This window comes from Anolis carolinensis, chromosome 5 (assembly GCF_035594765.1).
Source record: "Anolis carolinensis isolate JA03-04 chromosome 5, rAnoCar3.1.pri, whole genome shotgun sequence".
NCBI classification, from domain to species: Eukaryota; Metazoa; Chordata; class Lepidosauria; order Squamata; family Dactyloidae; genus Anolis; species Anolis carolinensis.
This window is the reverse complement of record NC_085845.1, coordinates 173,389,529-173,417,312: the sequence shown is the minus strand read 5'-3', so window position 1 is coordinate 173,417,312 and position 27,784 is coordinate 173,389,529. Positions and strand designations below refer to the sequence as shown.

The 27,784-nt window shown below is 43.3% G+C and overlaps 1 protein-coding gene and 1 long non-coding RNA gene across 3 annotated transcripts in view; one reads left to right on the top strand and one right to left on the bottom strand.

The window, feature by feature from the left end:
- The window catches only part of LOC134299629 (uncharacterized), a 28,761-nt gene extending 8,892 nt beyond the window's left edge, over positions 1–19,869 (bottom strand). The window contains exon 1 of the long non-coding RNA XR_010006861.1: positions 17,109–19,869. This is a non-coding gene — a long non-coding RNA (uncharacterized LOC134299629). The remainder of the gene's footprint in view (positions 1–17,108) is intronic.
- micall1 (MICAL like 1) overlaps positions 14,713–27,784 on the top strand; it is a 44,768-nt gene continuing 31,696 nt past the window's right edge. The window contains exon 1 of one of the 2 annotated variants that reach the window (XM_062982962.1): positions 14,713–16,378. Coding sequence is in view for 1 of the 2 variants with exons in the window: in XM_008120301.3 (XP_008118508.1) it covers positions 20,263–20,408 (146 nt within the window). In the remaining variant the exon portion in view is untranslated. Of the gene's footprint in view, positions 16,379–20,057; positions 20,409–27,784 lie in introns of those variants that run through there. The other variant, XM_008120301.3, reaches the window with a different exon arrangement.

Sequence of the window (27,784 nt, the reverse complement as noted above, 5' to 3'; positions counted from 1 at the left end):
TGAGGAAGCTGTGTGCATTTTCTTTCTGCACGTTGAGCTAACAGACATACACAAAGAAGTTTCAGGATTATAGGATCTTGTTTTTGCTGATGTCATAATTCTCAAACATAAAGGTTGCCATTTCTTCATGATCTTCTATATATATAAAAGAGTGATGGAATCCTGGCAACCAACAAAACAACAAAATTAAACACCCCACAACCTAGAAAATTGACAGCACAACCCCTCATCCATGCCTCTAGGTTGATACAACAAAAATAAAAAAATAAAGTCCTAATTAGAGGTAGAGGAATAATTGTTTTTTTCCAGTTGCTGCCAGTTAGAAGGCTAAGCTCCGACCACTTGGTCTCCTAGCAACCCACGCAGCCCAGGGGACAGGCAGAGTTAGGCTTCACTTAGGCCTCTTCCACCCTGCCTATAAAATACAGATTATCAGATTTTAACTGGATTATATGGCAGTGTAGACTCAAGGCCCTTCCACACAGCTATATAACCCATTTATAATCTTATATTATCTGCTTGGAAGTGGATTATCCTGACTCCACACTGCCATATAATCCACTTCAGTGTGCATTTTATACAGCTGTGTAAAAGGGGCCTCATATAATCCAATTCTAAGCAGATAATATAAGATTATAAATATACAGTAGAGTCTCACTTACCCAACATAAACAGGCTGGCAGAACGTTGGATAAGTGAATATGTTGCATAATAAGAAGGGATTCAGGAAAAGCCGATTAAACATCCAATTAGATAATCATTATACACATTAAGCACCAATACATCATGTTATACAACAAATTTGACAGAAAAAGTAGTTCCATGCTCAGTAATGCTATGTAGTAATTACTGTATTTACAAATTTACTACCAAATATCACAATGAATTTAAAACACTGACTACAAAAACATTGACTACTTAAAGGCAGACTGCGTTGGATAATCCAGAATATTGAATAAGCAAATGTTGAATAAGTGAGAATCTATTGTAATATGAAATAATTACTGTGGTATAATAAAACAGAACAATACAATCTCTAAAATCACAACACTAAATAAAGAACAACACTCTGAAAACAGGGGAATTCCACACACCCATCACCAAAGTCTGGCAAATCCTCTGTTTTCTAAGGGCCAGAGACAGTAGAAGCACAGAAAATATTGCAAAGAACACCATTCTAAAAACAAAGGAATTCCAGACAGGAAACAATCAGGGCCAGCTAACACCTCCCAACAAAAAATTCACTCAGGGAGGAAGCAACCAGGCTTTAAAACTGCAAGGCCATTACATCCTAATAATTTTGCCTAATTGCAGCATTCATACTTGCCTCCAACAGACAAAAAAAAACAATCAGAAATACTGTATATTCACAACCTTTATGAAATAATATCCACTGATGGAGCAGCGTGTTAAAGCGCTGAGCTACTAAACTTCTGTACTGAAACATCGCAGGTTTGAATTGGGGGAGCGAAGAGAGCCCCCGCTATACCGACCCTAAAGTTCAAAAACATGCAAATGAGAGTAGATGTATAAGTACTGCTCTGGTGGGAAGGTAACGGCACTCCATGCAGTCATGCCACATGACCTTGGAGGTGTCTACGGACAACGCCGGCTCTTTGACTTAGAAATGGAGATGAGCACCAATCCTCAGAGTCAGATACGACTGGACTTAATGTCAGGGGGAAACCTTTACCTTTTACCTTAACTACCACAATTCCTCAATACTTTATTTCCCAAATCACCATACTTTGCCACAGCAATGCGTGGCCGGGCACAGCTAGTAACAGATATAGAGGGAATAGAATTGTTTTATTTCTAACATGCATTAAGGCAGGAATGGACAGAAATTGGATTTTTTTTGGTGTCAGGAGCAACTTGAGAAACTGCAAGTCACTTCTGGTGTGAGAAAATTGGTCGTCTACAAGGACGTTGCCCAGGGGACACCCGGATGTTTAGATGTTTTACCATCCTGTGGGAGGCTTCTCTCATGTCCCCACATGGGGAACTAGAGCTGACAGACAAGAACTCACCCCGCTCCCTGGATTCAAACTTCTGGCCATACAGCCCGGAAAACTCACAGCAACCCAGTGATTCCAGCCATGAAAGTCTTCAACAACACATAAAACAATAAAATTAATTTCTCTACTTAAACTAGGCTGCCGAGCTAAAGAAAGCTTGAAGTAAACAGGAGTGGACCTTTTCTATGAAAGAAGCATACATTTCTAGGCATCTTACATCTGGCTCTAGTAAGGAAACGAGTAGATCTCAGGAGTTTGTATTTGGTTAGACTCCGGAAAAATCTACATGGAAACAAAACAGCAGTCTTCATATTTTGCCATTATTTTTGATGTCCTTTGGATCTTGTGGAGTATCTCTCCCGCTTAAAAGCAGAGGGCACTGTCAGTGTGGCAGAAAACAATATGCCTTTTAGGAAATTTTGTCTGTATTAACCAGGTGTTAATGGAACTGAAGAAATCTCCACTTTAGCACCTGTACAGACTGAGGTTTGAGTTCCAGTGATATCAGGGGAGCTTATTTTGAAGTAGCCAGACTTTTAGATCTGTGCTTTTTAACATGTGGTGGTAGCTCATTCAGCATTCTTTTCTGATCTCCCAATTTCTCTGTTTTGCTGTTTACACACGGACCTTGTAAAGAGATTCTAGGAGATTTTTACCTTGCCTCTTGTAAGCAGACACACACAGCAACAGTAGGATTGGCTAGAACAGAATCCCATTCTTTCCCAGCTCAAGTTTTTGTTTGTTGCAGATAGACTAGTACAACGCGACACCAAAAGTCAGTTTTTCACCATCCTTTCAACATATATCTTCTAAACAAAAATCCTTCCCGCTAGCAAAGACTTAACAGAAAAGATGGAGTTGACTGATGTACAAATAGTTTCTAAATAAGGAATTCATTGTCAGAGGTTCTGTTAACTGACACGTCTCTATATCCTTGAATCCATTAAAAATTCCAATTCCCCTATCCTAGCCAAGTCAGATTATGTAATTCCTTCTTCTTCATCGTTTCTTTAAAAATGGCTCAGAATATTTATCTCTGCATATTACATAGCCATGTCATGAAGAAATTACATCAATGCCAAACAGCAATAAATTTGGAAGGTGTGTAATTTATTAAAGCTGTTTATGTGTTTTAAAAAGATCAAGTGTGCATTGCAAGTGGCTGGAATTTGATTACATTTTTCACACCAATTTTTTTTAAAAGCACTACCATGTAGGACTACTTCTGTGTGAATTCTGTAATGAAATGCAATTCTGCGGATTGAAATATTCCATCCAAGTGGATAGTTTAGTAAACATACATTCAAATAATGGTTTATGGATTGGTAGCAAACCGTGGCTTGTTAGCAGAGATGGGTTCGCATATCATAACAAACAAGGTGTCAGCAAACCGCACCATGATGAGCATGTGGTTAACTTTTTAGCATGTCTGATCAAATTCAACAGATGTAGTGAACTTGGCACAGTGTTTAATTATGGGAGCTGTACATCTTTCTGATAAAAGTATTGGGAATGAGTGAATCATGTGCACACTTGCCCAGTATGAATTTTTCTGAGTTAATAACAGGCTTTGAAAACTTAGAATACTTTTTTTTCACTTGCCACAGTTGCCCTGCATGAAAGAAATCAGACCAGTTGCCCTTTGCTGTGGGAGGGAAGTTGGGCTGTGTCCAAGCCAGTGCCTGGCACCAACTGGAGCAAAAGGAATTTAGAGCATGCAGCCTCATGAACAGAAGTCCAATTGTTGAAATGCTACTGAAATCTCTGTGCGGCAACATTACTGTTTAATTCCCATCTCCAGGCTGAGCTACTATGACAAAATCTGAAAGCTGATTATAGCTGAGTGGACAAAAAGCACTCCAGTTTGATCAGAGAGTTCTCATTAATGGGATATTGGAATTAGATTGCTAATTTTACAAATTGATAGTGTCAATCACTCAGAGCAAAATATACAGCCATGCCTAAAACAAAATCAAGTCCAACTTAAACGTCATGCCATATGAGCCAAGAGAATATGTTGTTGGCCTCTTTTTAAAAACAATTATTGATAAATATATGTCCAGCTTTGATACCTGTGTGAGATTGGTTCTGACCTTGGAGTTTTGGCAAGCTGACATTCAGACTCTGGGAAATGTACTTATTTGGACTACAACTCTCAGAATTTTTCAAGTGGTATAGCCGGAATTGGGAAATTATAGGAATTGCAGTAAAAAAAAACAACACTTCTCAGTTCTGTTAAAGCTATGTTCCAGCCAACGAAACACTTCTTCGTAAAGCAGCTGTATGGGATGTTTTGCTAATGAGCACATTTAATGTTCCATTGATATTAAGTCAAGATAAAACTTGACTATATCAAGGCTTGTTTCTGTGTCAGCTCTAGATTCCAATCTGTCTTCCTTGGTGTGATCTATGGTTCATCAGAGGTTGATGTTAATAGCAAATGACACAGCTCCTGCTTTGTTTGGGATAGCTGAACTGTAATTCCTAGCAACTCTAACCAGCATAGTCAACAGGAAGAAGTGTTGGGAGTTGCAATCCATCCATATCTTGAGACCAGCATTCTTTCCATTCCTACTGTGGGCAGTACTTGCCTTGACTTTCTTAAACTGCAGCATTAAATAATATATTTGTCATTGTCTTAGATAGCAGAAGGTGGCGAAGTTTGGAATTCAGAACATGTTCACTATCCTGAAGCTGGAAATAAATTTGTATGGCTTTCCTTAGCCATTTGGTATCTTTGCTATCTTAGGTGATGTTGAACTACAACTCCCATCACTCCTCTCCAGTGACCCATGGTGGAACTCTGGACTACTCATAATGAGAATCTGACCATTCCTGGAAGCAATGAGTTACTCATTGTTGACCTGGAGGAGTAGAAGCAGTTTGTTTTTGTCTGCAACTACTGGGAAGATAAATATTTTGCCAATTTCCTCCCTACTTCTGAACTAATTCAATGCCAGCTACTGCACTTTGAACCTAGTTTGCAGCAGCTAAAGTAAGCCAGGAACAAAGAGAGAAATTGCGATATTTTAGAAGATCTAAAAAAGTGGGGCAAAAGAAGATTAACCAGGGAGTCTAAAAAAAGTGGGGCAACATATGATTACCCAGGACTGTTCTTGGCAAATCAGGACAGTTGGGTGATGGTGTTTGTGTGTGTGCGATGGGACAATTATCTTGACCTGATAAACATCGGTTTATCTCTTTACCTTTTATTCCATTTTTAAAGGCTCTTAATCAGGAAAGAGGAAAAGTGCTTGTTTCAGCTAAGACAATTGAGCAACCTATTTTCCCATTCCTCAAAATAATTATAATTTGAGTCCAGCATGCCTTCATTTTCCACCCACCCCATTCCAATTATCTGAAGGTCAAGAGTTTTAGTCTAACTCATGCGGAGGCTGCTTGCATTAATTTGATGTTTACTGTTGTTCTCACCATTCTTTTGAAAGTATCCTCAAGCACTTGGCATGTATGGCAATTTCCAAACATGTCCTCTCTCTGAACATCAGTTTTGAACAAAGTGCCATTGAAAATCTCCTTCTGACATGTTTCTGGACTTTTTGTGCAACTAGTTGTGGAGAGATTCTACCATTTTAATTAAAGGATATTTGGGCAAAACGAAGTGTAACAACAACAAAATGGTGGTGATGAGAAACAAGCTTAAAAAAAAGAAAGAAAAAATGCCTTCTTTGAAGACAGGGAGATTGTGTTCCTCCAGATGTTATTGGCCTACAAATCCCATTAATGGGAAGAGCCAGTGATGAGGGGTAATGGACACTGCAGTCTAACAATATCTAGAAGTTGTCAATTTCCGAGCTAGTTTTATTGTACTCACAGTTTCTCCTTTTTCTTGGGTATGGTTTTGGAGCATGTGGTAACCTTTAAGCTCCAGGGGTTCCTAGGGTTAAATGGATTATGTAGATAATAATAATAATAATAATAATAATAATAATAATAATAATAATAATAATAAAACTTTATTTATACCCCGCCACCATCTCCCCAACGGGGACTCGGGGCGGCTTACATGGGGCCATGCCCAAGACAATACAATAAACCATAACATAATACAATTAAATAATACATTACATAAAATAAACAGTACAACATAAGATCAAAACAGCAATATAACACGAGCGGGCCGCATGAATACTACATTTAAAAACTAGATTAAAAATTAAAACTCTGGGTGAGAAAGGGATCAGAATAAAACCTCGAGGGACGGGACATCAGATAGTGAACCAGTCTAGAGGATAAATATCGGGGGGGAGTAGCATAGAACATTTACTCTCCGAAAGCACACCGGAAGAGCCATGTTTTTAAATCTTTCCTGAAGGCTAAAAGGGTGGGGGCTTGCCTGATTTCAATGGGCAGCGAGTTCCACAAGCGAGGGGCCACCGCAGAGAAGGCCCTCTCCCTTGTTCCTACAAGGCGAGCCTGAGATATAGGTAGTGGCGACAGGAGGGCCTCCCCTGATGATCGGAGAGGTCGGGCAGGTTTATGATAGGAGATACGGTCACGAAGGTAGGCGGGTCCCAAACCGTTTAGGGCTTTATAAATGATGGTCTGCACCTTGAATTGGGACCGGAAGATGAACGGCAGCCAGTGGAGCTCCTTAAACAGGGGAGTAGATCTCTCCCTGTAACTCGCCCCCGTTATTAGTCTGGCGGCCGAACGTTGGACCAGCTGTAACTTCCGGGCCGTCTTCAAGGGAAGCCCCACGTAGAGCGCATTACAGTAGTCCAGTCTAGAGGTAACTAATGCATGCACCACCGTGGTCAAGTCAGACTTCACGAGGTATGGTCGCAGTTGGCGCACAAGTTTGAGTTGTGCAAAAGCCCTCCCGGCCACCGCCGACACCTGTGCTTCAAGCGTCAGCGCTGAATCCAGGAGGACCCCCAAACTGCGGACCTGTGATTTCAGGGGGAGTGCAACCCCGTCCAGCACAGGTTGCCACCCAATACCCCGATCCGACGAGCGACTGACCAGGAGGGCCTCTGTCTTGTCAGGATTGATCCTCAGCTTGTTCCTCCTCATCCAGTCCGCCACAGCGGCCAGGCACTGGTTCAGCACCCGAGGGGCTTCCTTGGAGTCAGGTGGGAACGGGTAGTGGATTTGTGTGTCATCTGCGTAGAGATGGCAACACCCTCCAAAACTCCGGATGACCTCTCCCAGCGGTTTCATGTAGATGTTAAAAAGCATGGGGGATAAAATAGACCCTTGCGGGACCCCACAGGTCAAAGGCCAGGGGTCCGAGCAGGTGTCCCCCAGCTTCACCATCTGGGAACGGCCCTCCAGGAAGGACTGGAGCCACTGCAAAACAGTGCCACCGAGTCCCATCCCGGAGAGCCTCCCCAGAAGGATACCATGGTCGATGGTATCGAAAGCCGCAGAGATGTCCAGGAGAACCAGCAGGGTCACACTCCCCCTGTCCAGTTCCCTGCGGAGGTCATCCACCAAGGCGACCAAAGCCGTCTCAGTGCTGTGCCCAGGCCTGAAGCCAGACTGCGAGCGGTCCAGAAAATCAGTGTCATCGAGGAACTCCTGGAGCTGCGTGGCCACCACCCGCTCCAGAACCTTGCCCAAAAACGGGAGGTTGGAAATTGGTCTGTAGTTGTTACATACAGATGGGTCTAGCGAGGTCTTTTTTAGTAACGGTTTTACCACCGCTTGCTTAAAACAAGATGGAAATGACCCCTGACCCAGGGAGGCATTTATTATAGCCACAAACCAATCCAACAACCCCTCTTTGGCCTGCTTAACCAGCCAAGAGGGACAAGGATCCAGAGCACAAGTGGTCGCCCTCACAGACCCAAGAATCCCCTCCACGTCATCCGGAAGAACAAGCCGGAAAGAATCCCACAAAATCGGACAGACAGGTGCCTCGGTTACCTCCGCTGGAACTACAATTAAGCTGGAGTCCAACTCATGGCGTATCTGAGCAACTTTGCCTGCAAAGTGGTGCGCAAAATCGCTGCACCTAGTTGCCAAGTCATCAGGAAGCCCCTGGGTCTCAGGAGGCCGCAGGAGCTCCCCAACAACTCGGAACAACTCCGATGGCCTGTTGGCCGCAGACGCTATGCGGGCAGTCGTGAAAGCTTTCCTGGCTGCTCGCAGAGCCACGGAGTAAGCCTTAATAGCGGCTTTAGCCCGTGCTTGGTCAGACACATCCCGAGATTTCCTCCAGATGCACTCTAGTCCCCTCCTCGCACGCTTCATCACAGCCAGCTCCTCAGTGAACCAAGGAGTCGACATGACTCTACGCAGCGAAAGAGGACGTTCGGGAGCGATCGTGTCAAGTGCCCTTGTCAGCTCACTATTATAGCGATCAGCCAGGACATCGACAGGATCGCCAGTCTCCAGAACAGGAAGATCCCCAAGAGACCTCAGGAGTCCATCCGGATCCATCAGCCTCCTGGGGCGGACCATCTTAATGGGTCCACCACCCCTGCGGAGGTTAGAAGACACGGCGAAACTCAAACAGATCAGATGATGGTCAGACCATGACAATGGAAGAATATTTTGCTCTTCCACTCTGACTGTCCCACCGTCCACAATGAAGACGAGGTCCAGCGTGTGTCCCGCCTGATGTGTGGGCCCAGATATAACTTGAGTCAGCCCCATGGTCGTCATGGCAACCATGAAATCCTGAGCTGCACCTGTCAAAGAGGTCTCGGCATGAATATTAAAGTCCCCCAAAACTATGAGTTGTTGGGAGACCAGGGCCGAATTGGAGACCACTTCTGCTAGCTCGGACAGAGAGACTGCTGGGTCGCGGGGTGGACGGTACACCAGCAGAATCCCCAAGCTGTCTCGGGCTCCCACCTTCAGGAAGACACACTCAAACCTCGAAGACTGCGGAACGGCGCATCTGATCAGGGCGATGGACTGCCGAGCAATCACCGCGACTCCTCCTCCCCGCCCCCCAGCCCTGGCCTGCTGATGCACCCCGAAACCTGGTGGGCACAGCTGAGTGAGATTCACACCACCCTGCTCGTCCAACCACGTCTCGGTGATGCATGCCAGATCCGCCCCCTCATCCAGGATCAAATCCTGGATAACAGCTGTTTTACCGTTGACGGATCTGGCGTTCAAAAGCAGGACCTTAAGGCTGGGAGGTCTGTCCTGAAGACTACCACACCTATTCCTCTCCAGGGTCGCAAAAACTCTGTTGCGCTTCTCCCTGGGTCGAAAGTGACCGTTCTTCCTTCTCCCCCAAACCACCTCAATGAGACCCTGCCCGTGGAAACCCTCTCCCCCCTGGAGAGATGACTGATTGAGGTTGCCCATTGAAGGGGATAGTCAGCTGTCCTGAGATAGAAAATCACCAGCAATACTTGGTTGTTTAAAGGAGGGGCCTATCTCCGCTGGTGTAGGAGGAAAGGAGTCATCTAACAGATCATCATCTAGCGTGGGAAGGGGGCTAGGCACTAATGATGTCTGAGAACGGGACTGAGAGGTAACATAGACATGGCCTAAACCTGGGGGATCTTGTCTACCAAGATTCCGCCTGATGTCCAGGGGGCGAATCAATGGGTCTACTAGTACCCTCCTGAGAGTAATGCCCCACTGTTGAAGTTTGGGCCTATACAAAAACAATTCCTCCATCAGTGTTCTGTCTTCCAATCCAATGAGAAGACAAATGGAGCGGTTCCAGGACTGATAGTCTCTACGAAGCCAGTCGATAGTCTTGATCTTCACTTTCGACCAGCTTAAAGATAGAATTTGTGAGAGAGATGTCCGGACCGCTCGCTTAGATGTCCATCTTCCTCTGTTCAATAGTGAGTCTTGCACTTCCACTGCCACCTTATTAGTTCGCAACAGATGTTGGGAATTGCAGTAAGTGTCCAGGGAGTGTCCAAACAGTTCTGGGGACAGCGTGTTGTTTGTCCTCTGAGAGACTCTATTAGTTTCCTTCCGGCCGTCCCTCCCCTGACTCTGACTCTCTTCCCCAGATAAAGACTCCACCCCATCCCTGGCCCCTTCCAAGCCTGACCTATTGCCTTCCTTCTGCTCCTCTAGCTTTTTTCTTCCCTGGCTTTCCAGAGCATTTAATTCCTCATTAATATTAATAAAGCTGGTTGGTACAGTTTGTATAATGTCTATAGGAGAAGGATTCTTCACCATTAGGGAAATTCCTTTGAAAAGATGGTCAATTTTCTTGTTCAGTGTCTCCAACTGTTGTAAAACAGTACTGAACGATTTTCCCAGTAGATCACATAGGAAAAAGAGTTCGTTTTCCCTCGATGTTTCCTGCCAACTCATTCCTATTACCTTTCAAAAACCTTCCTATAATATACCTCTCTAATCTTTCAAAATTACCCCTCGTTTCTACTATCTCTTTCAGCTCAACAGTATCTCGTCCAACATACACATACCTTCATTCACATTCTGGGACCATCAATTTACCAATCAATAAAACTCAAGAACTCTCGAATCCTATGTGATCACTTCCTATGACCTAAGTACCAGGTTCTCAAACCTGCTTCCTATCAGAGTCTCCCTGAAATTAGATAAAAACTTTCTCACTCCTATCTATAATACACACACACACATATACACACTCAAAAGAAAAAGAGGAAAAAAAATTAAAAATAATAATAATAATAATAAAATAAAAAGAAATAAAATAAAATAGATGGCAGGCTGCAGCACTGAAGAAATGATCCAAGCTATTCCTATCTAGAACTTCCTCATTGATTCAGTCTCAACCAGTAAAATTAAACTCTCTAATTAAAAAATAAAATAAATAAAAAATAAAATAAAATAAAATAAAATAAAAAAGAAAGAAAGAAAAAAGAAAAAGAAAAGGCTTGATGGTGTCAGGTACAGGAAAACCCTTCGTCACGCGGCACTGGCCCTAGCTGTTGATTCCAACAGGGCAGGGGCAGATGGAGAGGTCGGCCAAGCCCAGGCAAGTCCCAAGGAGCAAGATGGTACACTCCACAGCGCTGCTTCCTGTGTCCTTTAGGAGGATAGGCAATGTAGGAAACCCCAGCGGATGGTGAATAGCAGCTGCAATAACAAGAAGGCCTCCAGGGGGGAAGGTCTCTAACAACAGCAGCAGCAGAAGTAGAAGTCTCTGCAGCCTTTGAGCCTTTGAAGCAGCTAGCACTGATAATTGGGTGTTAATGGCTTCGGAAACAGCCAGTCCCAGTCCCAGATGGAGAGCCGCCTCGGGAAGAAAGCTCGCTGTCACGAGTCAAACAGGTAGGCAGTGTTAGGCAACACAGCGGCCAGCTGCAGAGCAATGATCGGCTCCGAAGAATTCAAAGCAGCGGGAGCAGTGTAAACCCTCCTCCCAAGCTGGTCGTTAGCGATGGAGAGGTTAGAGACCAGCAGTGGCCCTAGTGACAGAAAAGTCAGTTCCAAACAGCAGCAACAGCAGCAGCAGTTGTTTAGTATAGAGAGGCAGAATGAGGGAGAGCGTTCCAGCCCTGTTGTAATGGCGGCTGCAGTAGCCCTCTACCTCTTCTCTCCCGATCTTCTCTTTCCCCTTTCTTCCTGCTGAGCCACGCGAATTAGCCCCCAAGGCCTCCTCCAAGACCCTGGATGACCAAACAAGAGCTCTAGCTAGCAAGGGTGGACTCAGATGGGAGGATTAACTTGGATTATGTTTTCTCTTACCGAGCTGCTGTATAGTTCCTGCTACCTCTCCGCCATCTTAGCCAAAAAAAAAAAAAAATTATTATTATTATTTTATTATTATTATTATTATTATCCTTCTGAGCCATCTTTTTAGGATGAGACTTGGACGCACTGTTCTGCAGTCCTTGGCAGTCCTTCCTGGAGGGGCAAACTCAGGATTCTGTTTGATCCTATAGACCAGTGGTTCTCAACCTGTGGGCCCTCAGATGTTTTGACCTTCAACTCCCAGAAATCCTAACAGCTGGTAAATCGGCTGAGATTTCTGGGAATTGTAGGCCAAAACACTTGGGGACCCACAGGTTGAGAACCACTGCTATAGGTATTAGTCTGTAAAGTCCTTCAATTCTTGCCCTCCCCCCTAATGCTTTTTAATGTCTACATCAGTGGTTTTCAACATGTTAGTCCCCAGGTGTTTTGGCCTGCAAATCCCAAAAATCCCAGCCAGTTTACCAGCTGTTAGGATTTCTGGAAGGCCAAAACATCTGGGGACCCACAGGTTGAGAACCACTAGTCTACATTAAATTTTTGAGAGAGGTGATCTGAGATGGGGTTGTGTGCCAATACTAAGTTGATGTCACTCTATTCTATCAGTCTTTTCCATCCATTTCCAAGGAGATTGTTGCTCCTAAACCAGTGTCTGCTCTCTGTAATGAATTGGATAGGGATAAATTAATGAAAATTTAGTACAGACAAGACAAACATGTTCCTTTTCGGTCAGAAGACAAGTCAGGGAACAGGGATTCAGACTTTGCTGGATGGAGTTACATTCTCACTGAAATTTCAGGTTCAAAACCAGAGTATAGTTCTGGACTCAGATCAGAACCTGAATGCCCAAGTTTTACTGATGGCTAAGAGTGCATTTGCAAGGTTAAGTGTGTATCTAAATATTGCTTTTACCTTGTATGTTTAACTTGTTCTTATTTAAATTTAATTTTGGTTTAACTGTGTTGTAACTTTTGGATGAATAGGATTTTTAAAAAGTTACATTGTGTTCTTAAATGGTTGTGAGTCACCTTGATTAATTAATTGAATTAAAAGAATTTTGCCACAAAAGAAAGGCAAAAAGTAAACAGTGATGACTTCAAGTAGGATACTCTAGAAAGTAAAGATAAATTACATTCCTTTCAAGTGGCCTAGATCAGTATATTGGCAGACAATATTTAGCACCTGTTTAGTATGCATACAAACAGTTGAGAAGGAATGAGATGAGGATTGCAGTACGTATTATAATGTATATTAATTACACAGGTTGTTGCATGAGTTAATCTCCCTCGTGCCATGAGGTGATAATGTGAGGTGTACCCAACATTCTTCTGGATGCTAAGGCCAGCCCTAGGTTTTGCTTTTTCTGTAAAACATTAATGAGTGCTCTTTACGTTTGTACATTTTTTACAATTGTATAAAATCAAGCTAAAATCTTGCTTTCATAAATTAAAGGAGGGGGTTTCTGCTCATTATAACATGTCATACACTCAGTTCAAATCAGAAGTTTGTAGCGGCTGTGCGGCTATCCATATATTGCTGGATTCCAGTGACTAGTAACCAGAGACAATATAGTCTATAGTCAGAGAGGATGGGAACTGAAGCCCAATAACTTCTGCCGAGCTGCACATTGCAACATTGATCTAAGCCAAGAAAGCTTGAATTAGAACTTTCAGCTTTGACTTTGCCACTGACTTGCTGCATGACCATGAAATCGTATTCCTACACTTTTATTTCTACCCTATAATCTCAGAAGTGTCTTGTCTTGTTGGAATCTTCAACCTGGTAATTTTGAAATATGCAATGAGTCACCATAACTCTATCAACATATTACAGCAGCACATATAGATTAAGGAGGAGTGGATCCGTAAAGCTTTGCTGTTTTCTTTTGACTTCTCTAGAAATGTTTGTTATCTGATTCCTTTGAGGGTGGGGTTCTATCCAAAATACAGAGGCACCCAAAGAGAGGCCAGGCTATGTTATCAATTACTCATCTTGTCTGGAGAGTAAACCCAAGGGGATATATAATGGGCCTGGGATCGGAGATAAAAGTCCTGTGAGGCGAAGTTTCTCTCATATTACTCAGAGGTTAAATGTGCAGAGCAGCAGCTGGTTGTACAGTATGTGTTTTGAACCATCTGTTTTGCATCAGTATGGAAAGAGGTGATGCAATTCACACAAGACATGCTATTGCTGTCTGCCCTTTCTTCCCCTCTGGTTCTGTGCTTTCATGGATTTTTATGCATCTCATTAAGAATGTGCATATCTATGAGCACTTTGTCTCATCTTCTTGGTTATTGCCTAGCTCACAGAGAAAGACAGAATCCATCCCTCCAGGTGTTGTTGAACTGCAATTCCTATTATCTTTAGCCAGCATTGCCAATGGTTGGGGGCAAATAGAGTTGCAGTTGTGTTATGTTGTGGCTTTCCTTACAATTGAGAAAAGTTTAATTTATTATATTAGTTCCAGTGAAACAATTTTAAAATTGCTTTTGAAAGATATGGTTTCTTTTACATGTTGCGCATTTTGTTAGAAGAGCCGGTGTGATATTGTGTTGTGAGTGTTGGAATAGGACTTTAAGAGACAAGCGTTCAAAATTCCACTTAGCCACAGAAACCCACTGGGAGAGCTTTGCCAAGTTACACTCTCTTGGCTTCAGAAGAAGACAATATCACGTCCTTTCTGAGAAAATCCAAACATAGGTTCTCCATGAATCAGAAACCACTTGAAAGCATGCAATAACAAATATTCTCTCTTCAATAAAAAGTCAAAGGTTTCCCCTGATGTTAAGTCCAGTCGTATCTGACTCTGGGTTTTGGTGCTCATCTCCATTTCTAAGCCGAAGAGCCGGTGTTGTCTGTAGACACCTCCAAGGTCATGTGGCTGGCATGACTGCATGGAACGCCGTTACCTTTCCCTCCGGAGCAGTACCTATTGATCTACTCGCATTTGCATGTTTTCAAACTGCTAGGTTGGCAGAAGCTGGAGCTAACAGCGGGCGCTCACTCCGCTCCCTGGATTTGAACCTGGGACCTTTCGGTCTCCAAGTTCAGCAGCTCAGTGCTTTAACACACTGAGCCACCAGAGGCTCCTCTCTCTTCAATACATATATAGATTTAAAAAAAAACATTTTCTCTATATTCTAATTTATAGGGTGCATGTCTATTCCTCATAGGACATAATACTGCCTCAAAGATTATTTTTGCTGTCTACAGTTTCTAGAACAAGTTTCATTAACACACTTGGTGCCTAAATACTGTATTTCTAACATTCTTAAAATGTAGTGTCTGATTATTTACGTTGCCATCATTTAGCTCACCAAACTTCCCCCACCCCCCAAAGTTATTAATCCAACCCATTAATTGATGTAATATTGCAGGCCTGGTTTGTTTAAACAATATAACTCATGAATGGGCCACAAATATAGGTGTTACTAAGGAACATGCGCTCAGGAGAGTCTATGCCAAGCAATGCTATCAATACGTTCTGTTCTCTGCAAAGATTTACACAGGGAAAGAGAAGAAGGAGCCTTCTGTAGAAGGACTGGAGTAAGTAAACCTAGTGCTTGATTCCAGGAAGCCACAAACTGTTCAATAACATACGAGGCACGGCGCTCTAACCAAAACGAAGGGAAAATCTTTTGGCTGGTTCAGGCATAGTGCCTGCAGAAAGCCTTGGAAGAACGATGTCATAGTTTGACTTGCCCAGCTTCCAGCCTTACTCTTCACCCAGCCCTGCCCTTTCAACTTCAGAGACCACAATGGCTTAATTGTATATGCTGGTTTTAGAAAGCACTGCTGCTTTCTATAGTTCATTGCTTATTACAAGGGTTATTAGTTGCAGCATTAATAGGGGATTTCTATACACACATGAGCTTGGCATCTTGGACCAGCATTAGTGGAACCATAGGGCCCAAATATCCTAAAGACACCAGATCCTGTCTGATCTTGAAAGCTAAGCAGGATCAGCCCTGGTTAATACTTGGAAAAGAAACTGCCAAAGAATTCCAGATGCTTTAAGTCTCTATTTCAGACAGAAGAAGTATCAAAACCACCACTGAGTATTCCTTACCTAAGAAAACCCTATGAAATTCATGGATTTGCCTTAAGTCGCACATAGAACAGTGCTACTGAAGCACACACCCACTTTGTATAACTCCTCTTTCCAGTCTCTCTGGTTTAACCGGTATTTGTGTGAGGTTCCTGGGAGACGTCTTGAACGGACAAGGTGTGCATTCCAAAACCACTGAATTGGTACAGTAATTTTATGGGAGTGCTTGTCTGTTTAATTTTTTCAGCCTCATCAGCATCTATATAGCAACAAGTGGCCTGGCAGTTCTCTTTACTCAATGCATAGCAATCTAAACAGCATGGCAAATGTTTGGGGTTTTTTCCACTTAAGAATTGTGAAAGGGAAACTATAGTAATATGTATGTTCATACATACTTACGGTATACCTTGTGTAATATTGTGTTGGCTGCCTTGGTGATCCAGGACCCATGGCAAATATATTAATGTTTCTCAATATCTAAAATCCTTCAATGCCTTCAGAAAATGGATAGATGAGGCTCCAGTAAAAGAGTAAGGAGAGACTGTTTGGAGCCAGTTCTGCCGTTTGCATTCTATAATGAAGCTAAATAATTTCTGCACCTTTGGTTCTAGGTTCATGGGAGTTACAGTCCAAGAACATAAAGGGCCACAAGTTTCGCACGGATATGTAAAGGCAGAGAGAGGTGAGTTGGTTGAAGCATTATTTGGGTTCAGTTTGTCCTTTTCAGGGACCTGATGGATTAGCAGCTGTATCGCACACTTAAAGGGACAGAAACCAATTGTGTAATGCCATCCATGTAACTTCTCAGCACTTTCAAATTCAAAGCTATGTAGTTATTCATTGGCACCCAGTCATGTCAAAAGAGCAAATACATTATCCTTTCATCTTCAGTTAGGAAAACAATGAGCCACCATACTTGCTTCATCCCTCTAGTTGTTGTTGTGTACCTTCAAGTTGTTTCTGATCCGTGGTGGCCTCATCACAGGATTTTCTGAGGCTGAGAGGATGTGACTTGCCTAGGGTCACCCAGTGGGTTTTCATGGCCGAATGGGGATTCAAATCCTGGTCTCTATAGTCAAAGGGTGCCTCTACACTGTAGAATTAATGCAGTTTGACAACACTTTCACTTCCATGGCTTAATACTGTGGAATCATGGAAGTTTCACCAAGCGACAACTCCCAGGATTCCATAGCATTCAGCCATGCCAGTTAAAGTGGTGTCAAGCTGTATTAATTCTACAGTGTAGATGTACAGTGTTCCCTCACTTATTGCAGGGGTTATGGTCCAGGACTACCTGCAATAAGTGAAATTCCACAAAGTAGGAGTGAAATCGAGCTAGGGTTCGACCACAGGAGCACTATATTTATTTAAATATTTATACATTATATTAGTAGTTTCTCCCCTTTGCATACCTTCTTCCTGCGCTTCTTCCTCTCCGGCGCCTGCCAGTTTCCCTTTTGTGCATGCGCCCTCCCTCTCATTGGCATCTAGAGTGGCTTGGGGAAACTGGCACCTTTTGCGCATGCGCACCTCTCAGAAAAAAAACACAAAGCAGTGAGGGAGCAAAAAGTGAACCATAAAGTAGGGAGGGAACACTATACCCATAGTACCAACATTCAAACTGCTATACCACACTGACTCCTTCATTGCACTATACAACTTCACAAAACAATATTTTTGAACTAATCTGTAAATTTTACTGAATAAACTATAAAGTAAAAAAATTAACATGTATGAAATTTAAAGAAAACTAATACTGATATGGCCTTGTTACCTCTCAAATTAATGTGTTATAGTTTAACACTGTTAATTGTGACACAGCCCATCCTCCATGTTTCTGTCAGCTACTTTCCTACCTTTCCGCACTGATGACTGGTAAACACACCAGTTGCCAGGCAACTGCTACACAACACAAGTCGTCTAACAGGTATGCAGTTATCACGTTTGTGAAATGATTATACAGTAATACAGTTAGTTCTAATAAAACGAAATAGATTCCAAAGGCTTGCCAATTATTTGCATTTCTTGGTCAGGACCTGGGTATGTGTGTGAACAAAGGGTGAAATGCTAACCACACATTGCGGCAAGAGAAAAGGTTTTGAGTAGGAATTAATATAGATCTCAGGTAAAGAATACAGTCATATACAATTGTCCTTCCATATCCACAGATTCAACATTTTTTAAATTCCAAAAAGCAAACCTTGATTTTAACACATTATATAAGGAATACTATTTTACTATGCCAGTATATAAGGGGACTTGAGCAATCATGAATTTTGATATCCATGGAAGGTCCTGGAACCAAACCCTAACAGGTACCAAGGGCTCACTATAGTTGGAAGTGACTGTAAGAGTTATGTACACCAACATCTCATGTTGGATCTGATGAAGCATTTTCCCATGTATTGGAAGGAAAAAAGAAGAGGCAGGTTGCTTAGGCCCTCTAATGTCATGTCTAAATATGATTCCAAGCCTGAGGGCAGGACACTTTTATTGTACTTGAAAAGTGTCACATTGTGCAGTGGTTTAAGCACTGGACGCTGGAGACCAGGTTTCAAATTCATACTCAGCCATGAAATCCTCTGACCTTAAGTAAGTCACTCTCTCTCAGCCTCAGAAGACGGCAATGACAAGCCTCTTCGGAACAAACCTTTTTCAGAAAAACCCTAAGATAGAGTCACCTTAAGTTTGGAAATAACTTGAACACACACAGCAAAAGCACAGTAATGGTGCCATAGAAATAGAATGAAAAGAACAGTTCTGCTGCAATGCATCCTATGGCCAGTTAGGTCTTTCAGGATATGAAAGCAATAGCAGACTGCCTTGCTCCCCCTTAACCAGTGATAGGTGCCAAAATGACTCTACTGGGGCTGTCCTTCTTTGGCCATATCATGAGAAGACATGGCTCACTAGAAAAGGCAGTAATATCTGGCAAAGTAGAAGGCAATGGGAAGAAGGGATGGCCACATGGTAGATGGATAGACTCAATCAAGGGAGCCACAGCCCTGTGTCTGCAGGACTTGGGCTGATAACAGTGTAACTTGGAGGCCCTACATGAATGGGGTTGCCATAAGTGCAGTACATGGCCTGAACATCCCTTTACTAGTTAGACCCACATGTCAACTGGATGACAGCTAATGATAGCAACAACTGTAGAATTAATGCTGTATGGTTCTGATTTAACTGCCATGGCTCCTTGCTTCACAATCCTGGGAGGTGTAATTGTACAAGGTCTTTAAACAAAGTGTGCTGGTGCCTCACCCAACTACAAATCCCAGGTGTTTCATTTATGGAGTATTTATTTTATTAATTTTTTCCCCGCTCCTTTCCTCAGAGCTGACCACTGCATTGGATAGACCACATCAGGTGTAGATTATTAAATATGTTTTTCTGTGGGGGAGCAGATGACAACTACTGGATGGCATATGTTCTGTATCAGAAACTAGAGCTGATGTGGTCTATCCAATGCAATTTTCTGAATCAGCACCCCAAATAACCAAACCTAATCTAAAGTTGACCAAAAACGTAACCCTTTTGGTACAAATGTTTGAGAGTGGTCTCAGGTCAAAGTGGTCCTTGGTCAAGTGGGACCTGGTCAAAGTGAGGCCTGGTCAAAGTGGTCCTTGGTCAAGTGGGCCCAGGTCAATGCAGGCCCTGGTCAAACTGGTCCTTGGTCAAGTGGGCCCTGGTCAAAGTGAGGCCTGGTCAAACTGGTCCTTGGTCAAGTGGGCCCTGGTCAATGCAGGCCCTGGTCAAAGTGGTCCTTGGTCAAAGTAGTCCCTGGTCAAAGCAGTCCCTGTTCAAGTGCCCTGGTCAAAGTGGTCCCTGGTCTAAGTGGTTCTTGTTCAAGTGGTCTCTGGTGAAAATGGCCTCTGGTCAAAGTGGGCCCTGTTCAAGTGGTCCCTGGTCAAAGTGGTCCTTGGTCAAGTGACCCCTGGTCAAAGTGGGCCCTGTTCAAGTGGTATCTGGTCAAAGAGGTCTCTGGTCAAAGTGGTCCCTGGTCAAGTGGTCCCTAGTCAAAGTGGTCCCTGTTCAAGTAATCTCTGGTCACAGTGGGCCCTGGTTAAAGTGGCCCTTGGTCAAAAAAAGGTTGGGAACCATTGACCTACAATCAATGCCAAACTTCCCACACAGAACTCATATGTGTAGATGTGTATGTGTATTGTATACACGCCCCTTTATTTAGTGTTTAACGACAAGGCAAATGCATATACACATGGATATAAAAATAAACAAACCGCAATGAAACGAAGCCGGCCCTGCGCCCCCTCCCTCGTTCGCGCCTGGCTCAGGCGGCGGGCGGCTGCTCTCCTCCTTCCTCCCCTTGGCCTCCCGCTCCATGACTAAGCCTCCGCAGAGGAGCGCTTCTCCGCCGCCGCCGAGGCTGCTGGTGGTGATGGGCGGAGAGGGAGGCTCCGTGCCCGCCGGCGGGACAGGTCCGAGCAGAGCCCCGCGGCGCCCTTCCTGGGCGGGAGGAGAAGGAGCCTCCCTCTGGGAGTAGCGGCGAGGCGAAGAGAGGAGAGGAGAGGAGGAGAGCCAGGAGAGGCGCCCGGGAGGCTTGAGCCCATGTCGGGCCCGCGCAGCGCCCTGCAGGCCTGGTGCCGCCGCCAGTGCGAGGGCTACCCCGGCGTCGAGGTCCGGGACCTCAGCAGCTCCTTCCGCGACGGGCTCGCCTTCTGTGCCATCCTCCACCGCCACCGGCCCGACTTGCTGTGAGTAGAACCACCCCTCTAGGCCTCAACGGAAACCCCGGGCTCGCCTAGGCGGAGCGGCCGGCTCTGGGGGCAGCCTCTTCGGCAAGCGCTTGCTCCTCTGAGAGGGCCTCAAAAGAAGAAGGAGTAGGAAAGGGGCAGCCCTAGCTAGAGACTGTGCCCAAGCTTCGGTCTTTTAGGTGTTTTAGACTCCAGTTCCCAGAATCCTTCATCATTGGACTGAGCACCTGAGACTTCTGGGAGTTGAAGTCCTTTAGAGTTTGGGAAAACACTGCTAAGAGCAGGCATGGGCAAACTTGGGCCCACCAGGTGTTTTGGACTTCAACTCCCACCATTCATAACAGCTTAAGCGGCTAAGGGGGGAAAGGAAGGGGCCTGAGGCTGTTAGGAATTGTGGGAGTTGAAGTCCAAAACACCTGGAGGGCCCAAGTTTGCCCATGATTGGCTAAGAAGAGAGAAACAAGATATTCCTGCTTATGAGGCTGCCCTAAAGTGAGATATTGTATTACAGCATTGGTCCTTCAGGTGTTATGGATGTCAGCTCCCAGAATCCTTAATTTTAATTTGCTGTGAAGTTTTCTGGGCTGTATGGCCATCTTCCAGAAGCATTCTCTCCCAACGTTTCACACACATCTTTGGCAGGCATCCTCAGAGGTTGTTGGATTCCCTCAGGCAAGAAGCAGCCAACCTTTGAAGCTGCAAGACTATTTAGTGCTAATTTATATTTACAGTAGAGTCTCGCTTATCTAACCTTCTGGATTATCCAACATTCTGGATTATCCAACGCAGTCTGCCTTTTAGTAGTCAACGTTTTTGTAGTCAAATTTTTCAATACATTGTGATGTTTTGGTACTAAATTCGTAAATTTACTATGTGGCATTATTGAACTACAGTAGAGTCTCACTTATCCACCATAAATGGGCCAGCAGAACGTTGGATAAGCAAATATGTTGGATAATAAGGAGAGATTAAGGAGAAGCCTATTAAACATCAAATTAGGTTATGATTTTACAAATTAAGCACCAAAAACATCATGTTTGACAGAAAAAGTAGTTCACTATGCAGTAATGCTACGTAGTAATTACTGTATTTACGAATTTAGCACCAAAATATCACGATGTATTGAAAACATTGACTACAAAAATGCGTTGGATAATTCAGAACATTGGATAAGCGAATGTTGGATAAGTGAGACTCCACTGTACTTTTTCTGTCAAATTTGTTGTTAAAATGTTTTGGTGCTTAATTTGTAAAATTATAACCTAATTTGATGTTTAATAGGCTTTTCCTTAATCCCTCCTTATTATCCAATATATTCGCTTATCCAGTGTTCTGCCAGCCCATTTATGTTGGATAAGTGAGACTGTACTATATTTATCATGTCAGAAGTGAACCAAGGGTACAAGTTGTAATGTATTTGAAAACACAAAGTTAAAAAAATCTTGTCATTATACTAAACGTCCTTTGACCAGTAGCTGGCCACTGATGTTGCTGTAAGAAGGTCCTCCACTGTGCATGTGGCAGGGCTTAGGCTGCATTGTAGTAGGTGGTCTGTAATTTGCTCTTCTCCACACCCGCATGTCATGGATTCCACTTTGTAGCCCCATTTCTTAAGGTTGACTCTACTTCTTATGGTGCATCTCATGGTGTCTGTCGAGCGCTTTCCAAGTATTCAATGCTAATCAAGGTGATCAATTGCAACATTCATACTTGCCTCAAACAGACAGGAGTTATTTCTCCCACCCTGGACATTATTCCACAGATATATAAACCCAACTTGCCTAGTTTCCAACAAACCTGACAACCTCTGAGGATGCCTGCCATAGATGTGGGTGAAATGTCAGGAGAGAATGCTTCTGGAACATGGCTGTACAACCCAGAAAACTCACAGCAACCCAGTGATTTGGGCCATGAAAGCCTTCGACAACAGATCCCTAATATTTCTGCCAGGTATATGGTGAGAGGAGGACCCAGGGTGTATCTAGGCATGGGCAAACTTGGGCCGGCAGGCTGTTAGGAATTGTGAGAGTTGAAATCCAAAACACCTGTAGGGCCCAAGTTTGCCCATGTCCTATCTACACTAGAATTAATGCAGTTCGACACCTCTTTAACTGTCATAGTTAAATGCTATGGGATCCTGGGAGGTGTAGTTCATTGCAGCAACAGCTCATTTTGACAGAGAAGGCCTTGTAAATCTACAACCCCCAGGATTCCATATCTTTGAGCCATAGCATGTAAAGTGACGTCAAACTGCATTCATTCCACAGTGTAGAGATGTACCTCCAGCCACACCTTTCTACTCCACAGCCATTAATTAGCAGTAACACCAGATTAAGATTGCAGCACAGTGTGGAGGGACACTGAAAGAGTTTTGGTATGATAAGCTAGTTTCTATTTCACGGTTCTCCCACAGATGTGATTACAGCTTCTGCTAATACACTGATTTGAGAAAGGGCAATGTGTTGCCTTCAGCCCAAACATTTTTTTCTCTTGGAAATTGTGGAGAGTTCAGAAGGCTACCTTTTTTATCGTGTTAGAAGCGACTTGAGAACATACTGCAAGTTGCTTCTGGTGTGAGAGAATTGGCTGTCTACAGAGACGTTGCCCAGGGAACACCTGGATGTGTTATCATCCTGTTGGGAGGCTTCTCCCATGTCCCGGTAAGCTAGAGCTGACAGACAGGAGCTCACCCCGTCTCGCGGATACGAACCGCCAACCTTCAGGTCAGCAACCCAACCTTCAGGTCAGCTGACACAAGGGTGCTCCTTAACCGCAGCTCCTTAATAGACTACCTAATTGTTGTTGTTGCATGCCATAATATGTTTTTATGTTGGATAAGTGAGACTGTACTATATGCTTACATTGACCCTAAGGCAGACCTCCCACAGGGTTTTCTTGAAAACATTGGCTCAGGCCCCTTCTACACTGCTATATAAAATTCAGATGATCTGCTTTGAACTGGATTATAAAGCAGTGTAGACTCATAATCTGGTTCAAAGCAGATATTGTGGATTATCTACTTTGACAATCTGGATTATATGGCAGTGTAGAAGGGGCCTCAGAGAGGGATTGACCTTGCCCATGAAATGCTGAGAGAGTGTGACTTGCTTATGGGCACTGAGTGGGTTTCCATGGCTGAGCAGGGATTCGAAACCTGATTCCAATCCTGCTCCAACATTCAAGCCATTGCATGATGCTGGCTTTCAGACCACTTACCAACCCCCTGTTTTGGTTATATTGTACAAATCAAAGCTCATCCCTAACTTTATATTTTATGGATATATATTTGAGCCTAATTCTGTGATGTTGTGTGTATAATTGTCAAGCTTTTAGCTAGTTTAGGCATCCATCCCACTTCTTTGGACCTCAGGGCATCAAGTGGCAAACATCTTGTAACAGGATCATGTTTATAGAATCAGAGATGCTAAACAAGGGCTTTGATAGCTCGTTTGATCATCTGATCCAAGTCAATATGACCGGCCAGCTTGTTATTAGATGACACATAGGGTGCATCTTCACTGTAGAATTAAAGCAGTTTGACACCACTTGAACTGCCATGGCTCAATGCTATGGAACTATAGGAGCTGTAATTTTACAATTTGCCCTTCTCTGCAAAAGAGTGCTAGTGCCTTACCAAATACAAATCTCAGGATGTCATAGCATTAAACCATGGCAGTTAAAGTGATGTCAAACAGCATTAATTCTGCAGCATTGATGCACTCTAAGGAACTAGCTCTAACAGACCCAGATTATTTTGCACTTACTATTTTCAGATTCATATCTCCATATAAAAATTCAAGGTTTTTCCTACTTCTAATGTTATTTTGAGAGTTTCCTGCCGTCTCTCGGTCACTGAGCCTCTTCCTCCTTTCCTTGTTGCTATTTATAAATATGATGTGTGAACAAAGCACCAGAGAATATAATGCATCAGTCGGGAACGTCCTCTGACAAGGACAAGGGATAAATTAGTGTGACCCAGTTAGTATCTTTCAATGACTTCTGTTGTCAGTGTTTCTGTGGAAGGTTGCATATGGTTGCTGCTTCCTTGTGATTGGATTAATTGCCTGGGTGGAAAAACTGGCCCAGTTTTTGAAAAGCATCATTATCTTGGCTCCAAGAATGTCCACATGCAGAGGTATTGAGTGAACAATATAGAAATAAATGAATATTGTAAATAATCATTGTACATCTATCTGCTTACAGATCCATTATCCTCCCCCAGCCATAGTATTATAGAATTTTAGAGATGAAAGGAACATTGGAGATCATTTAGTTAAATTTTCTGCTCAGTGAAAGGTCTTCTATCTGAAGCTCCCTGGCTTAGATGTCTTTTTAAATGAATGAGCCATTTGTATTAATAGCTAAACATAGTATTGTACTGAGTACACCATTATTATAGATGTTGTAGGCTAGCCTCCCGCAACTCAGTGCTCTTCAGATGTGTCAGGCAGAAGTTCCTTTAACCTGGACACAGGGTGCATCTACACTGTAGAATTAATACAATTTGACATCACTTTCCCTGCCATGGCTCAATGTTCTGGAATCTCATGATTTATAGTTTGGGGAAGCACCAGTGCTCTTTGACAGAGAAGTCTAAGAATCTTGTAGAACTACAACTTGATTCCATAGCATTGAGCCATGGCAGGTAAAGTGATGTCAAACTGCATTAGTTTTACAGTGTAGATGCACCCTATTCAAAAGGCACCAAGTTGGAAGCTGATGTAAACAACTGGACGATTATATACATTTTGCTCTGCATCTTGGGACATTTTGGTGATTACTGCGAAATACAGCAATCATGTAACCGTCCTGACATTTCTGATTGTGATTCCCATTAGCTTTAGCCAGCACAGAGAGGTTGAGCCAAGTTGGCCATCCCTAGCTTGGATGGAGTTTCATTCTGATTAACAAAGGCAACGGGAATGGCCTTTAGTCTCTTCCCTCTCTGTAATTGGTACTAATAATACTGATTTGGGTACCTGAGATCATGTGTGTGAATGCCCTTGAACTGTATTTTATAAAGGAAAATTACTTGTGATGATATTCACCCTCATCCTCTTTCAGCTGAAAAATTTGCAACATGCACAAAATTCAAGTAGGCACACACAGTATCTGATGATCCCTTTGCTAACTGCCAGATGCATTGGCAGAAGGAAGTAGATGAGAGCTTTTATCTCTCCATTATAATACCAGAACCTACCGTCATCCAAGGAGGCCAGATAAAAGGAAGCACTTCTTTACCCAGCATATACAATATGACATTTGCTACTGCATGGTGTCGCAATGACTGCTAACATCAGTGACATAAGGATTGGATTAGGTAAATTCGGGAATGTTAGGACCATCAGTGGCTGTTATTTTTGTATTATATTTTGTATCAGAGACACAATGAGGGATATGAGATAGTTGTCCTCAGGTCCTACACTAACCACTCATTCTGGGATCAAAATGATGTGGTGAATGCTGGATCGCCCTGGGGTTGATTTAGACCATCACCTCTTCTTTACACAAGTGAGTTCTTGCTAAGAAATGCAACAGCAGGCAACAACAATGTGGCATTGATTAGGAGCAACAAATGTTTGTGGGAATTGTACTTTTTAAATGTATGTGATCGCTACCCCAGGCCAAGAAAACAGCTGTTAGAAGAGCACATGGCCTAAGCCTCTGCTGGAGCAAAAAGCTCAAAAGAACTGCATTTGGCAGAGGAAAAACTTCTCCTTGTAACATAATGACTATCCCATTAAGCAGAAGTCGCTGCTGTTAAATATCTAGGGCGTAAATCTCATTTCTAGCAGATGGTCTAACTAAGCACTTCACAGTTAAGTGGAGCACAGTGTATAGTAAGCTTGACACACAGGACCTTACAAGGACATGGCACCTTAAGAGAGGATTTTCCAGGGAACATTTAAGGGGTATTTTGAATCATTATTAACCACTTTAGTATGCGCTGATTCTGAAAACAAAGGATCAAAGCTTGAGAAAAAAAATATCAAAAATCACTCCTTTGCCAGATCAAAAGATACATTCTAAGTTATATCTAAAAGCAACACATTTTTTTCGTGTCAGGAGCAACCGGAGTTGCTTCTGGAGTGAGAGAATTGGCTGTCTGCAAGGACGTTGCCCAGGGGACGCCCGGATGTTTTGATGTTTTACCATCCTTGTGGGGGACTTCTCTCATGTCCCCACATGGAACTGGAGCTGATAGAGGGAGCTCATCCACACTCTCCCCGGGTGGGATTCAAACCTGGCAACTTTCAGGTCAGCAACCCAACCTTCAAGTTACGAGGCTTTTATTCCCTAGGCCAGGGGTCCCCAAACTAAGGCCCGGGGGCCGGATGCGGCCCATCGAAGCCATCTATCTGGCCCCCACGGCACAAGGGCAGAAGGGGGTTGGGCTAAATGACCCAAGGGATCTCTTCCAACCCTCTTTATTATTATTATTATCATTATTATTATTATTATTATTATTATTAGTAACATTGAGGCTGGGTGGCCGTCTGTCAGGGGTGCTTTGCTTGTGCTTTTGCTGCACAAGGGCAGAAGGGGGTTGGGCTAAATGACCCAAGGGATCTCTTCCAACCCTCTTTATTATCATTATTATTATTATTATTATTATTATTATTATTATTAGTAACATTGAGGCTGGGTGGCCGTCTGTCAGGGGTGCTTTGCTTGTGCTTTTGCTGCACAAGGGCAGAAGGGGGTTGGGCTAAATTACCCAAGGGATCTCTTCCAACCCTCTTTATTATTATTATTATCATTATTATTATTATTATTATTATTATTAGTAACATTGAGGCTGGGTGGCCGTCTGTCAGGGGTGCTTTGCTTGTGCTTTTGCTGCACAAGGGCAGAAGGGGGTTGGGCTAAATGACCCAAGGGATCTCTTCCAACCCTCTTTATTATCATTATTATTATTATTATTATTATTATTATTATTATTATTAGTAACATTGAGGCTGGGTGGCCGTCTGTCAGGGGTGCTTTGCTTGTGCTTTTGCTGCACAAGGGCAGAAGGGGGTTGGGCTAAATTACCCAAGGGATCTCTTCCAACCCTCTTTATTATTATTATTATTATTATTATTATTATTAACATTGAGATTGAGGCTGGGTGGCCATCTGTCAGGGGTGCTTTGCTTGTGCTTTTGCTGCACAAAGGCAGAAGGGGGTTGGACTAAATGGCCCAAAGGGTCTCTTCCAACCCTCTTTATTATTATTATTATTATTATTATTATTATTATTATTATTATTATTATTAACATTGAGGCTGGGTGGCCATTTGTCAGGGGTGCTTTGCTTGTGCTTTCGGTGCACAAAGACAGAAGGGGAATGGACTCAATGGCCCAAAGGGTCTCTTTCAACTCTCTTTTTTATTG